The sequence below is a fragment of the Malassezia sympodialis genome, genomic scaffold, assembly GCF_000349305.1.
Source record: "Malassezia sympodialis ATCC 42132 genomic scaffold, msy_sf_2, whole genome shotgun sequence".
NCBI lineage: Eukaryota > Fungi > Basidiomycota > Malasseziomycetes > Malasseziales > Malasseziaceae > Malassezia > Malassezia sympodialis.
Genome location: NW_017387800.1, coordinates 222,489 through 235,024, shown reverse-complemented (window position 1 = coordinate 235,024; position 12,536 = coordinate 222,489). Strand labels below are relative to the sequence as shown.

Below are 12,536 nucleotides of genomic sequence, written 5' to 3'. Positions count from 1 at the left end.
CCTCCGAACAGAACTCTGTACGGCCGACGCCCATGGCCGTTCCAGAGTACTGCTCATGGCAGGATAAAATAGCTCTGGTCTGACTGATGTTTTACAAGATGGATGCTTCTTTGCAAATCTAAGGTGAGCCCCTGAAGACGCTGACTAATAGTGGGCGCATATCCCCAAGAGTTTCGACGACGCATATCTTGGCTTGGTTACCATTGATCGATTTCATGCTACCGCGATCCGCTGTTGCTACGTCCCTAAGTCGATGTATCTCGACGGCCTTCCGTGCGCCTGTGGCTACGCGTACATTCTCTACATCACTCCTGCGGCAAAAAATTGAGGAGAACATCTCTGGCGCACGCCTGCAGGAGATGCTCCAGAAACAAGACACCAAGCCACTCTTAGTGGACTTTTACGCAGAATGGTGCGGCCCATGCAAGATGCTAAGTCCGATCCTGCATAAACTTGCTACGACGCCGGACCTGGTGGGTGGCAAGGAGGTCGATCTGGTGACCGTCGACGTAGACAGTCATATGGAGACAGCTCAGAAGTATGGTGTATGTATATATATGCTGACCAAAGATTCGCGCAATGCCGACAGTGATCGCATTCAAGGACGGAAAACAGGTTACGTCCTTCGTCGGCGTTCTGCCAGAAGCCCAGTTGCGTCAATTCATCGAAGCTCTCTGATTTGTGCAATAATGCCGCACGGGCTCGATTCGAAGCGCCGCCCTGCACCCCTGCAATCTCACGTGCATAGATTTATTGGTCTGTTCAAAAACGACCCATTTGAAACAATCACTATAGTACAGGGACAACTACGTCCGCACATGCTTCTTCGCTGACGAGTCCTCGTCATGAGAACGTTTCCTCCCTGACGACACGTCTTTGTCTTTTTTGTGTTTTTTCTCCTTCTTCTCCTTCTTCTCCTTCTCCTCCTTCTTCTCCTTCTTCTCCTTCTTCTCCTTCTTCTCCTTCTTCTCCTTCTTCTCCTTCTCCTCCTTCTTCTCCTTCTTCTCCTTCTTCTCCTTCTCCTCCTTCTTCTCCTTCTCCTCCTTCTTCTCCTTCTCCTCCTTCTCCTCCTCCTTCTCCTTCTCCTTCTCCTCCTCCTTCTCCTTCTTCTTCTTCTCCTTCTCCTCCTTCTTCTTATCTTTCTTTTCCTTCTTTCCGTCCTTGTCCTTCTTTTTTTCCTTCTTCTCTTTTTTACCAGACTTAACATCTGGCTCAGACTCTTCTGTGCCTGAGGCAAGCTCCGTCATCATTGCAGATGATTCCTGATGCTCGTCGTCGTCATCCACCTCCTCGTCCAACGCTGCGGGCTCTGGCTGCCTATAGTCGCTCACACCCTCATCATCGTCCTCACCATTGTCCTGCACTTCAGCCACATCCTCGTCTGAATCATCCTCCCAGCGCACACGGCGAGGGGCCGGCACAGACACTTCCTCAGGCTGTTCGTCCATAGGCTCCGTCGCGCTGAGACTCTGCTCGAACGATAGAGAACCGGGACGCGGCGGCGGCACGCTAAACGGATCGTCAAGCAAACTGCCATGCAGAGACAACATCTGGTGGGCCACCGTCATACTGATGACAGAAAATGTGAGACGACCATCGTCGCCGCCAAGCCGCTCCCGTGTTACTTTGTGTCTCCAGAAGCCGATGCTGCGGTCGGTTAAGCTGCGCCGGTGACTCTCACCGGCATCGCTGTAGTGGACAAACTCCCATTCAGAAGCAGGAAGGTGCGCAGCCGAGATAGCTGCGTTGAATGTATCATAGAGCAACAGAGATACATGGCTAGGGAGCGACAGGGACATGGTGCCTTGGAGCGCCATGCCGATTTCGGGACGCCAAACCAAGGCTGTAAAGCTCACCGGTGCTGCTGCAAATGCTGCATCACCGTCAATATCGCCGAGCGCACGCAAGAACTTGGCATTCGAGTGCGTGACTAGCACGCCCTCAAGCTGAGGAATATAGCGCATGACAAGTGTGTCGAGCTGTTCCAAAACGGATGATAAGGGATCCATTGTCCATGCAGGGGGGATGGCAAAGTGCATCTTGGCCTGGACCTTGACAAGCCCCGTCGAGCTGGCGATCGGCCGCGGCGCAGCGACCTGAGCCGCGTCCTTCTTGCCCATGGTCGTCGGCGAGGTCGGTGCGCCGCAAAAAAGTGCCAGGGTGGCACGTGACCACGTGACACACGGCCACTGGAAGCGCAAAGAAGCGGTGTTTTTCGGTGGCCTGCGTGGATCCTCCCAACGACCATCCGCAATATGTCTGACGCCCAGAACATCCCCAACTTCAAGCTGGTTCTTGGTACGTGGGTCTTGCGCGCAGCAACTAACGCACTAAAGTCGGTGACGGTGGTACTGGTAAGACCACGTTCGTGAAGGTGTGTAAGACTCAGAGAGCGCGTTACTCACACGGACCAGCGTCACCTGACGGGTGAGTTTGAGAAGAAGTACATTGCCACCCTGGGTGTCGAGGTGCACCCTCTGCAGTTCCACACCAACTTTGGCCCGATTGTGTTCAACGTGTGGGACACGGCCGGCCAAGAGAAGTTCGGTGGTCTGCGCGATGGCTACTACATCCAGGGCCAGTGCGGTATCATCATGTTTGATGTGACCTCGCGTATCACATACAAGAACGTGCCCAACTGGCACCGTGATCTCGAGCGTGTGTGCGAGAACATCCCGATTGTGCTGTGTGGTAACAAGGTTGACGTGAAGGAGCGGAAAGTGAAGACGGGTGCTGTGACTTTCCACCGCAAGAAGAACCTGCAGTACTTTGAGATTTCGGCCAAGTCGAACTACAACTTCGAGAAGCCCTTCCTGTGGCTCGCTCGCAAGCTGGTCGGCAACCCCGCCCTCGAGTTCGCCGCTGCGCCGGCGCTCGCGCCTCCGGAGGTCCAGGTCGACCACCAGCTCATGGAGCAGTACAACAAGGAGCTCGAGACGGCGGCGGCTGCCCCGCTTCCCGACGAGGACGATGGTGACCTCTAAACCCATTGCCATCTTCACGCCACATTGATTAAGTAGCCATGCTGTTCGTGTCGAAAAGGACGTCGCAGGCCAGCTTCCGTGCCGTGCCTCCTGCTCGGACCGGCGCCACCACCGAGTGCTGCCCGTCGCTATCACGTGGCCATAGACTCCACCTGGCGGGCGATCGAAGGCGCACGCTCGAACAAAGTCACTTCGTGTACCATGCCAGCGCCACCGCCGCGCGCGGTTGCGAGTGCATCGCGCTCGCGCCCACCGAGCCTTTCGGCTATGAATGGGACGCGACAAGGCATGTATGTGGCTTTTGTGAAGAATGCCATGGTGCAAAAGGCCCAGGTACGCGGAAACGAAGGCTGACATGCCAGGGACATTTGGGGCCGTACGAGGAGCTGGTCGCACAGTTCCAGGTAGGGACACTCTCGAAGCCTACCTCTACGGAAGGGACATCCTCTGCATCTCTGCTGCACTCGTGGATCGTGGCTCTCACACATGTGGCGCCCCTGCTGGACCGGTCATGTGCCACGCTTGTGGATGCCGTGACCGAGTTTCCATGGCTGGCCATGCCGCCGGACGTAGGCGATGCATGGGCACATCTCGTTTGCGCGATTGTGAGCGCACGCAGCGAGTGGGTGACGCGTGTCGTTTCGCTGCTCTTCCAAAATATGGGTCTCTGTACGTTGCTTCCTCTGACGCCGCAGACCTAGGCTGGTACCGAACGGGAGACCTTACTGTACCACAAGATGGCGCTCCGAAGCCCACTCGTCGGCAACTGTACACGCGCTTGCACGAGTTGCTGCAGATGCTGCTGCGCCTGATTCCGACGCTGTCGGGCACGCTGCCACCCCTGCTGCTGCAGCACTTTCCACACAAGCACGAGCGCACTATGTCGCAGGTGTTGTATATCCAGAATCTTCTCCGCATCAGCGAGTACTGTGAGGCACTCACAGAGCCTATCTGGTCGGCCATCATTGATCACGCGCTGCAGGTGGATGTGGCGATCCAGGTCGAGCTGGACGAGCTTGAGGACCACGGACTTGAGCAGGCCGGTCCAACGAATCTGGATCCAGTGCTGGATGGTGACACAGATGCCGTCTCAGAGCCTGAAACGCCCGAGGATTTGGCACTATCGGTGCATGCCGCAGACGATGTCCTGGACTCGCTCGAGGACCTCTCGGACGAGGAGGGCTATGATGCCTCGGATGCACTGTCTTCTGCGGCGCCCGCGCCTGCAGAGCCATCATGGAACGAAATTGCAGTACTAGCGGGCAAGCTAGATGCCATCATGAAGGCGATATACCAGTTCCTGGATGGACATGTCGGTACACTTGCTCACCACGACGTGCACGTCCGGCGACATACGCTCTACCAGACGCTGCTTGGCATTTTCACGCGCACGGTACTCACTACGTTCAAGTCGCGTCATGTACAGTTTATCTTGTTCTGGTTCGCATCATTGGACCATGAGTTCGCGGACATGTTTCTCGGAACCCTGCTAAGCAAAAGTTTGTATGCGACGCCCGCAGCTGGTGTCGCCGGCGAGTCGGGTGAGTCGTCCGTTGTCCTGCGCATTGCGGCCGCGAGCTACGTGGCAAGCTATGTTGCGCGTGCGCGGTACATCGATGCGCCCACGACTCGGATGGTCGTGCTGAACTTGTGTACGTACATGGATGCGTGCCTCGAGGCATTCGCGTCACAAGGCCGCTCTGCGTCGCCGCCTGGCGCGCGCGACCATGCTGTGTTCTACGCGGTCGCTCAAGCAGTCTTCTACATCTTTTGCTTCCGCTGGCGTGATCTGCGTGACGGCACTGTGTCCGATGCGCCGCCCGTGCCTGACGAGGATGGCATGCCGTCACTCGCAGCGACCTACCCTACTACTGGCTCCCTTGAGCTCTCGCCCCAACTTATGCCCATGCTCCATGCATCGTCGCTGTCCAGCGTCTCGTCGACACACTCGATGCAGGGTGAGCGTGGCTGGGCCCCTGGCCTTGCTGTGGTCCAGCGCGCCATTACTTCCCCATTGAATCCTTTGCGCTACTGCAATGCGCATGTGGTGCAGCAGTTTGCCTACGTGGCGCAACATACTGGCTTTCTGTACTGCTACTCGGTACTCGAGGCCAACAGCCAGCGGTCCACCACGGATGCGCCTGCTTCGCCGGCAGTCGCGCGGCGCGTGCGGGGCACGACGCGCGAGTCGACGCCTACAGCTGGTACAGCTACTGCGCGCTCTGCAGCGGCGCCTACAGCGCCAGCGGCGCTCCCTACACCCGCACTCGATGTCTTTTTCCCGTTCGATCCCTACCGCTTGCGCGACTCTGCGGCGCTTGTGCGTCGCCTATACCGTGACTGGTCGGACGTGGCGCCTGATGGCGAAGGTCTGGACGAAGACGAGGAGGACGACGAAGACGATGCACCTCCGAGCGAGAGCGAGCTCCATCCTATTCCGCTTGGGCAGCGTGCCCCTATGAGTACGAGACTGCGCATAAGCGACGCGGGCCCATCGCATACGGGCTATACCCCCGAATCGATCGCCCAGAGCCTCGAAGCCATGAGTATTAGTCCCTATAGAGGCTAATAGTAGAGGAAATGGGGCACTCGAGCTGTGACACGAGATGCTGGTGCATGACACGCGCGAGCCGCTCGTCGCTGGCACGCACTGTAAGACGCGCGACATTGGCTGTAGCATGTGGCTCAAAGCGCACGAGACAAGTGGCCGACATGCCCTGGGGCGCCAACACACCTGCCGTTACGAGGCTCTCAGGCCGCGGGTCGATGCCCGCAAGAACTGCGAGACCCGTCGCTGTCATGACCGCCTCATATTCGTTACCCGTGCGCGGCTGCACGGCAAACACACTCTGGGTCTCTAGCTGCGTGCCCATCGTGTGCCACTGCTCAAAAAAGGCCTTCTTGCACAGCACATACGGCTCCATAAAGTGTGCCATCGTCACAGGGAGTCGGATAAGCACGGCGGTAGACGTATGTGCCAGAGTCAGCATAAGCTCCGTGTCACCCAGAAAGCAGCTCGTACAAAGGAGTTCGAGGGTATAGTTGACCGAATGCCCGGGCTCCACCACGACACTCGATACGGTGCCGAGGACGCGCGCGCGGACGGGCGACGTGACCTGCACATCGCGCACCACGAGCGTAGCGGCCTCGTCCACATTTTGTACATGCACCTGTACCAGCACACGAGGACCACGCGCTTGAATCTCGTATGTGATCTTCTCCGACGAACTCTCATGCACCATAGTAGGAGTCGACGGCATTAATACCATGGCTTGGTCGTGTGAGGACGACGAATCATCTCCCAGCGAGAGGCGGCTCAGCTCTTCCTCGGATACGACGGCCTCCGCCAGAGCGGGCGCCAATGCCTGTCCCAGCAGCGGCCCGTCCGGACTAGCGACCGTATTGTCCCCGCTGATGGCCCAAGGCGTCTGGATCTTCTCGTCGCGCGGCGTCCCGGAGATGGGCCGCACTGATATACTGGACAACTCGAGTAAGTCACTGCAGTCATCATTTGGCTGTGGCTGGAATGGTACAGTGTCGGTGGGCAGCTCGGTAGGCGACATGGGCGGTAGGATCGGCGGAAGCCGGCGCCGTGCTTCGTCCGCGCGGGTCGGCCGCCGCGCTTCGCCGCGCGGCACTGTGGCGACCATCGGCACAGTAGAGAAGCGCTTGCTTAGGCGGAATAGACCAGGTCCGAGGTCGTCTGGCTTAAGGTCCTGCGATGGGAATGGCGGTAGCGTATCGAAGATTTCGTCCATGTTCATTACACCCTGTGCATGCAGCTCCATGAGCGCCGTGTATTCACATGCGCGCTGATGAATCTCCATGTCAAATACTCCTCGGCTCTGGCGTAGCACGCTTGCTAACATGGGCGAGAGTGACGGATACTGCGTGTACCATTTAGCGTACGTTGATAAAAGCATACTGCGCGTCACGGGCGAACAGTAGTAGGCGTGACGATGCAGCAGCTCGAACTGCACGGCAGGTTCCGCGCCGGGTTGATCCGCCACAAGGTAACCAAACTCGCTCAGTACGTACGTGCCAAGCTTGACCAGTGTTTCATGACACACTGCATGCCGCAGGTATGGCAGAAGGCGCGCGGCCGCATACGCTTGGACTTTGGGGCGGTTCGTAACTGTTTGCGCGATACGTGACCACAGCGTATCGCCGACCCTATCGCCGGCCATGTCCAGCAAGGCCAGGGTCGTATCAATATACCACGTTGAATCGCCAGCATACTGCGTCAGTCAAGCCACACACACCAGCTCTACGAGTAGCGACACTTTCCGCGCCATATCCTGGCGTAACGATGCCTCTGCTTCCGGCATATAGTCTAGGAGACACGCCACAATCCTCCGCACATTGGCCTCTTCACACAACGCGTATAGTAAATCCAACGCACGACGACACACGCTCGTGTCCTGATCTCGCAGCGTCTGTACAATGGTATCTAGGTGCATGCGGATGGGATCTAGTGTCGCGAGTGTGTGAGCAAGTTGCGTCATGGTTTCGAGTGCGATGTAGCGCACATTTATGTGCTCTGAGCGCAATAAGCGCCCTAAATGCACAGCCGCGCGCGCCACGAGGATGGATGTGGTGTCGAGATACATCGCGAGATGGACGGCCTCGAAGTGCACGGCATACCGCGCATGCGTCTCTTGCACATCGGCCGTTGGACGTTGCAGCGGTTCGGATTGCAATAGTTGCTGCAGGCACTGCTGTAATAGCGCCTTTACATGCGCATCATTTGGTCGTGGAAGCCGCTGCAACAGGGAAAGCAGCTTCACCTGCAGCCACGGCAACGGGACTTGATGGTACAAATCGCGCTCCTCCTGCGGTTGCATTGTTACGATATGATGCAGCTGTTCCACTGCAGGTAGGTAGCATATAGCGCACGCATCTGGCGATGTGCCTGCCAGCTCCGTGACAAGGGCGACGACTGACTGCGCCACGCCATAGTCACGGCTCTGGATCAGCGGCGCAATACGGTCGAGCCACTCCCACACATCCACACAGTTTGGGTCCTTGCGCAGTAAATGCAAGAGTGTAAGTGCCGCCTTGCGGACCACCGCCGGCGACGAAGTCGCAGACACCAGTAGCTTCAATACGCTCTCGCCTAGCTCTTCCGCCATCTCGAGCGTGCCCATGCTGGCCAGCGCATGGAGTGCCAGGCATGTATGTGAATCGCGTAATGATGCAAGATCCCGCCGCAATACATTAATCACCGGCGCTCGCATGTCCGAGCGTTCGTAGAGCAACATCAGAGCGAGATATCCCTAATGTCAGCGCTGACGCACCCACCATTTGCTTTTCTGAATCCCGCAGACTTGCTGTGAGCGAAACAGCCTCTATGAGGCCCACGTCTACGCGGTAGCCCTGAATATGCATGAATACCAGCTTGGCCAAATATTTCCTCCGCTGATACCCATCGAGTTTGGGAGAGGTCTGCAGCTTGGCGCGAATGTGCGCAAGCTCGCGCCGCACGCAAGCATCCTCTGCCTCAGGACTTGCTGCCGACTGAAGCTCGGTCAGAAAGCGATGCAGCCCTCGCATCGAGGCAGAATAAATCGCCTAGGTACCTGGCGCCACGTTCAGATACTCGTCGGAGGTATGCAGGCACCATGCCACTCGGTGTGGAGATATACCTACGCTTACGTCACCCCCCCTATTATGGTGGCACGGAATCCCGTGCCCCAAACCAGCAAGTAAGACAACAACTTTTATCGACTTCAAAGGATAGACATCGCCTTGTATTCAGCGAAGGCTATATGATCGTATGCTAGCCGGGGAGGGGGAGTAGGTCATAGGGGGGATGGTGTTTGCTTAAGCAGCCTCCTCGCCCTTCGACTCAGCGGCCGGCGCAGCAGAGGGCGCACCCTCCGCAGCCGGTGCAGCACCCTCGGCCGGCTTCTCTGTGTCCTGCATGTCACTGGTCCAGAGCGTCAGGTTGTCACGCAGCAACTGCATGATCAAGGTCGAGTCCTTGTAACTCTCCTCCGAGAGGGTATCCAACTCCGCAATAGCATCGTCAAAGGCTTGCTTCGCGAGGTGGCACGCGCGGTCGGGCGAGTTAAGGATCTCGTAGTAGAACACAGAGAAGTTGAGAGCAAGACCAAGGCGGATCGGGTGCGTGGGTGGCAGCTCCGTCACAGCCACATCCGAAGCAGCCTTGTACGACTCAAGCGACTTGTCAGCAGAGTCCTTGCGCTTCTCGCCGGTAGCAAACTCGGCAAGGTAGCGGTGGTAGTCGCCCTTCATCTTGTGGTAGAACACCTTGCTCTCGCCGGAGGCAGCCGAAGGGATAAGGTGAGTGTCGAGCACCTTCAGGATGTCCTCGCAAATCTGAGCCAGCTCCGACTCAATCTTCTCGCGGTACACCTTAATCATCGACACCTGCGTCTCGTTACCCTTCGACTCCTCCTTCTGCTCAATAGAGGAGACAATACGCCACGAAGCGCGGCGCGCACCGATAACGTTCTTGTAGGCAACGGAGAGGAGGTTACGCTCCTCGACCGTTAGCTCCTGGTTCGAAGAAGCAACGCGCTTCATGTTTTCGACCATCTCCTCATAGCGCTCAGCCTGCTCAGCAAGCTTAGCGAGGTACACAGAGTCTTCACGCGAAGGGGTAGTCATAGTCAGCGAGTGAGTAAGTCTGTCAGCGCAAGCGGCTATGTTAGCATCACCATCCCAAGCATCAAGTGCATAGTCTCCAGAGAAAGGGGACACTATGCACTTGGCCTTATACGTACTGTCACTGGACTCGGTGTTCGGAGGCGAACAAGGGTTGGGTGGCCCAATTGAGCTACCTGCGGCACACAAGTCGGCCGGGAAAGTGACGGGCACACTACTACACCTCGCCACGTCTCCAGCTGCGCCCGGCTGCCGCTCTCGGATCAAACAGTGCGATTGGCCCAATCAATAAGTGGCTTATGACATAAACATGGTTGGTGTCTCTTCATCTAACATGTTACAGACCTACAAGAACATTTTAGTCAATTGCCATATTCATAGAACGCTGCGGCACAGCGACACAGGCGACAATTCATGCCAGGTGCTGACATAAATATCTGCCGTCAGGAGCAACTCGTTGCGTCAGAACAAACAGCTTGCAGCAAAATCATGCATGCGAATCCAGCGGAACGTGCGAGTGGCTGCGTATAGTGTGCACAGACTCCCAACACGGAACAAGAGGCCCGTGCTGTCCAGCGACTCGGCTGTGCGCGTGTCTGACAGTAGTGTAGGTAAAAGAAATACTAAGGTTAGCTGTGTGTACATACCCAAGGCAGATAACAGTGAGACAGTCAACTGCGGCAATACAATGCTCCAATTATGCAGGCCCATAATAGTACCTGCCTCCGCGCGCAAATCTGTGGCCTTGACCGTCCCATGTAATGAGTTTGACTGCGCTGTAGGATCCTGCCCAACAGGCCGCATTGGCACCGCTTCTAAGCCACGCGAGTCACGCTGGGGCTCAGATGAGAACAGAAGGATGCCCAAGAGGGCGTATGGAACCCATAGTGTGATAGACCACGAGATACCAAGGACACTGACCAAGGCCATGGCTCCTGGCACACTTTTGTAAGTAACGACAGGACAGGTAAAAAAAAGCATCGCCACGACAAACATTACTTGTGATATCAACCATACTTCTGCCAAAGTAGGGCCACGGAGTTGCCAACGTCTTCGTCTTGTAGAAGAGTCAGTCGCGCCAAATTCTGTACCGCCTGCTGCAGGCGGCGGCATGGGCCGTACTGCTTCTTCCATGGGGGTATCTGTGTCGTGTTGTGAAGCAGGCTTGTAATGGGTATGCGAAATGTGCGACGAGCGGAGTGGATCATGGATCAACCAAGGCAATACAATCGAAGAGACAAGCCCAGCTAATGCATAGTAAAACATGGCACGGCTACCCATGCGCCGAGCATTTTCTCCAAGAGTATCCGTTCCCGATGCTGCTTTTGGCGTACGGCCCTGCGCGCGACTGTAAATCTCTGCCACCCATGACGTGCAGTAATATAAAACAGGAAACCACGACAGCCACGAAAAGAACTGGATCATAAATAAGTCCCAAATAGAGGGAGGCAGAGTGGATCCACAGCGAATCAGCTCCGCTACAATGGTACGCAAGGCAGCAAAGAGACCGAGTCGAGAGTGATGTGGGGTCTCTCGAAGAACAGACTCTCTGATTAAAAACACAAGAGGTAAATGTGTAGAAATAAGCAATATCATCGCACAGAGCGAGAGTACTCCCAACTGGTCCCATGTCTTTAGAAACGGAGAAATATTTGGCAAATCCATTTCCCCTAACAAGTAGCCCATAACGGATCCTAAACTCCCATACCGAGTAGCCCATGCATTGGCCATATCTTGTTCATCTGGACCCATTATATCCATCGTCATTGCACGATGCGCAGCGGACATGGTATTAACAGATATATCGATGCCAATGATTCCCAAAATTCCCAAAGGCACGGCCAGGGCCGACACAAAGGTCTCTTTATTCCTTGAAATGGAGCTTGAAGCCATCAAAAATAACAAAGATATTATACAACCACATAGACCTGCGAACAGAAATGGCCTACGACGTCCCCAAGTGTTGGAACTGTGGTCTGATAAGACACCGATAACGGGTTGAACGATCAGTCCGCTGAGTGGCCCTGCAGTGACAATGATGGCCACTAAGCTCTTATAAATTCCGATCCGCTGTAAAAATAATGTAGCGCGTGCATTTAGAAGAGACCACACCACATGTGTTCCCAAGTGACCCATCATGAGGATTGGCGAGCGCAAGTAGCGGGGCCCGCGAATCAGGGGGATTCCTTCAAGGCTGCCTTCGAGAGGTAAACCGTCTCCTGCAACATCTTCTATGCTGCCTGTCATGAATATGCCACGATAGGCCGACCCTGGTGGTTATATTGGAAACGCTGGCGCTCAATGGCGCCGAACAGGTGGAGCTCGATGGAGCCTTGACATGCGTGAGGCTAAATGGTGCACGTGGCACCACGTGGAGGATACATTGGCAAGAGGGATCGCATAGAGAGCTAGACGCAGGACACGATGCCGGTACGTAAAGTCAGTGTACCTCGCAGCTCACACCAAGCAGGATTTTCCTGTGAATCCCAAGCCATTCCTACAACAGCAAATTGGAAAAAAGGTGCTTATCCGGCTCAAATGGGGCCTGGAGTATAAGGGCTTCCTCGTGAGCACAGACAGCTACATGAACTTCCAGGTAGGTCCCTTATGCTGACCGAAAGCTCGCAAACACCGAAGAGATTCAGGATGGAAAATCTAATGGAACGCTTGGTGAAGTGTTTATTCGGTACGAGTGACTCAGCTGATGCCAGATGCAACAATGTGCTCTACTTGCGTGAGCTCAACGAGGAAGAGTAGGCTTTTGTCATAGCTACTTTCGCATACCCATCCGCTTCTTTTGCTAACCATCTGAATTGCATGGATATCACTGCTGCTCACGGACCCATGCTACAAACTCATCAATGACAGAGGGCCACGCTGCCTCATAGTCATGTGTTTCGAAGCGCGGGTCAATTTCTTGCA

The 12,536-nt window shown here is 55.8% G+C and overlaps 6 protein-coding genes and 1 pseudogene across 7 annotated transcripts; 4 read left to right on the top strand and 3 right to left on the bottom strand.

The window, feature by feature from the left end:
- Positions 1-215: 215 nt before the first annotated feature.
- On the top strand, positions 216-678 carry MSY001_0443 (uncharacterized protein; the record flags this gene model as incomplete). Its single annotated transcript, XM_018885526.1, has 2 exons — positions 216-545; positions 571-678. The coding sequence occupies 2 exons, from the start codon at positions 216-218 to the stop codon at positions 676-678; spliced, it is 438 nt and encodes a 145-aa protein (XP_018739073.1).
- Positions 679-806: 128 nt separating this feature from the next.
- Positions 807-2,120, bottom strand: MSY001_0442 (uncharacterized protein; the record flags this gene model as incomplete). Its single annotated transcript, XM_018885525.1, has 1 exon — positions 807-2,120. The coding sequence occupies one exon, from the start codon at positions 2,118-2,120 to the stop codon at positions 807-809; it is 1,314 nt and encodes a 437-aa protein (XP_018739072.1).
- Positions 2,121-2,255: 135 nt separating this feature from the next.
- MSY001_0441 (uncharacterized protein) lies at positions 2,256-2,984 on the top strand (the record flags this gene model as incomplete). The annotated part of the gene is made up of 3 exons (XM_018885524.1): positions 2,256-2,298; positions 2,337-2,364; positions 2,390-2,984. The coding sequence occupies 3 exons, from the start codon at positions 2,256-2,258 to the stop codon at positions 2,982-2,984; spliced, it is 666 nt and encodes a 221-aa protein (XP_018739071.1).
- A 796-nt stretch (positions 2,985-3,780) lies between these two features.
- Positions 3,781-5,553, top strand: MSY001_0440 (uncharacterized protein; the record flags this gene model as incomplete). Its single annotated transcript, XM_018885523.1, has 2 exons — positions 3,781-3,878; positions 3,906-5,553. 2 exons carry the CDS (start codon positions 3,781-3,783, stop codon positions 5,551-5,553), a joined length of 1,746 nt encoding a protein of 581 aa, XP_018739070.1.
- On the bottom strand, positions 5,534-8,537 carry MSY001_0439 (uncharacterized protein; the record flags this gene model as incomplete). The annotated part of the gene is made up of 3 exons (XM_018885522.1): positions 5,534-7,222; positions 7,247-8,260; positions 8,286-8,537. 3 exons carry the CDS (start codon positions 8,535-8,537, stop codon positions 5,534-5,536), a joined length of 2,955 nt encoding a protein of 984 aa, XP_018739069.1.
- Positions 8,538-8,807: 270 nt separating this feature from the next.
- On the bottom strand, positions 8,808-9,617 carry MSY001_0438 (uncharacterized protein; the record flags this gene model as incomplete). The annotated part of the gene is made up of 1 exon (XM_018885521.1): positions 8,808-9,617. One exon carries the CDS (start codon positions 9,615-9,617, stop codon positions 8,808-8,810), a length of 810 nt encoding a protein of 269 aa, XP_018739068.1.
- Positions 9,618-12,084: 2,467 nt separating this feature from the next.
- Positions 12,085-12,310, top strand: MSY001_0437 (annotated as a pseudogene). The gene is given in 2 exon segments: positions 12,085-12,210; positions 12,215-12,310. Coding segments are annotated over 2 exon segments (222 nt in total).
- Positions 12,311-12,536: the final 226 nt, after the last annotated feature.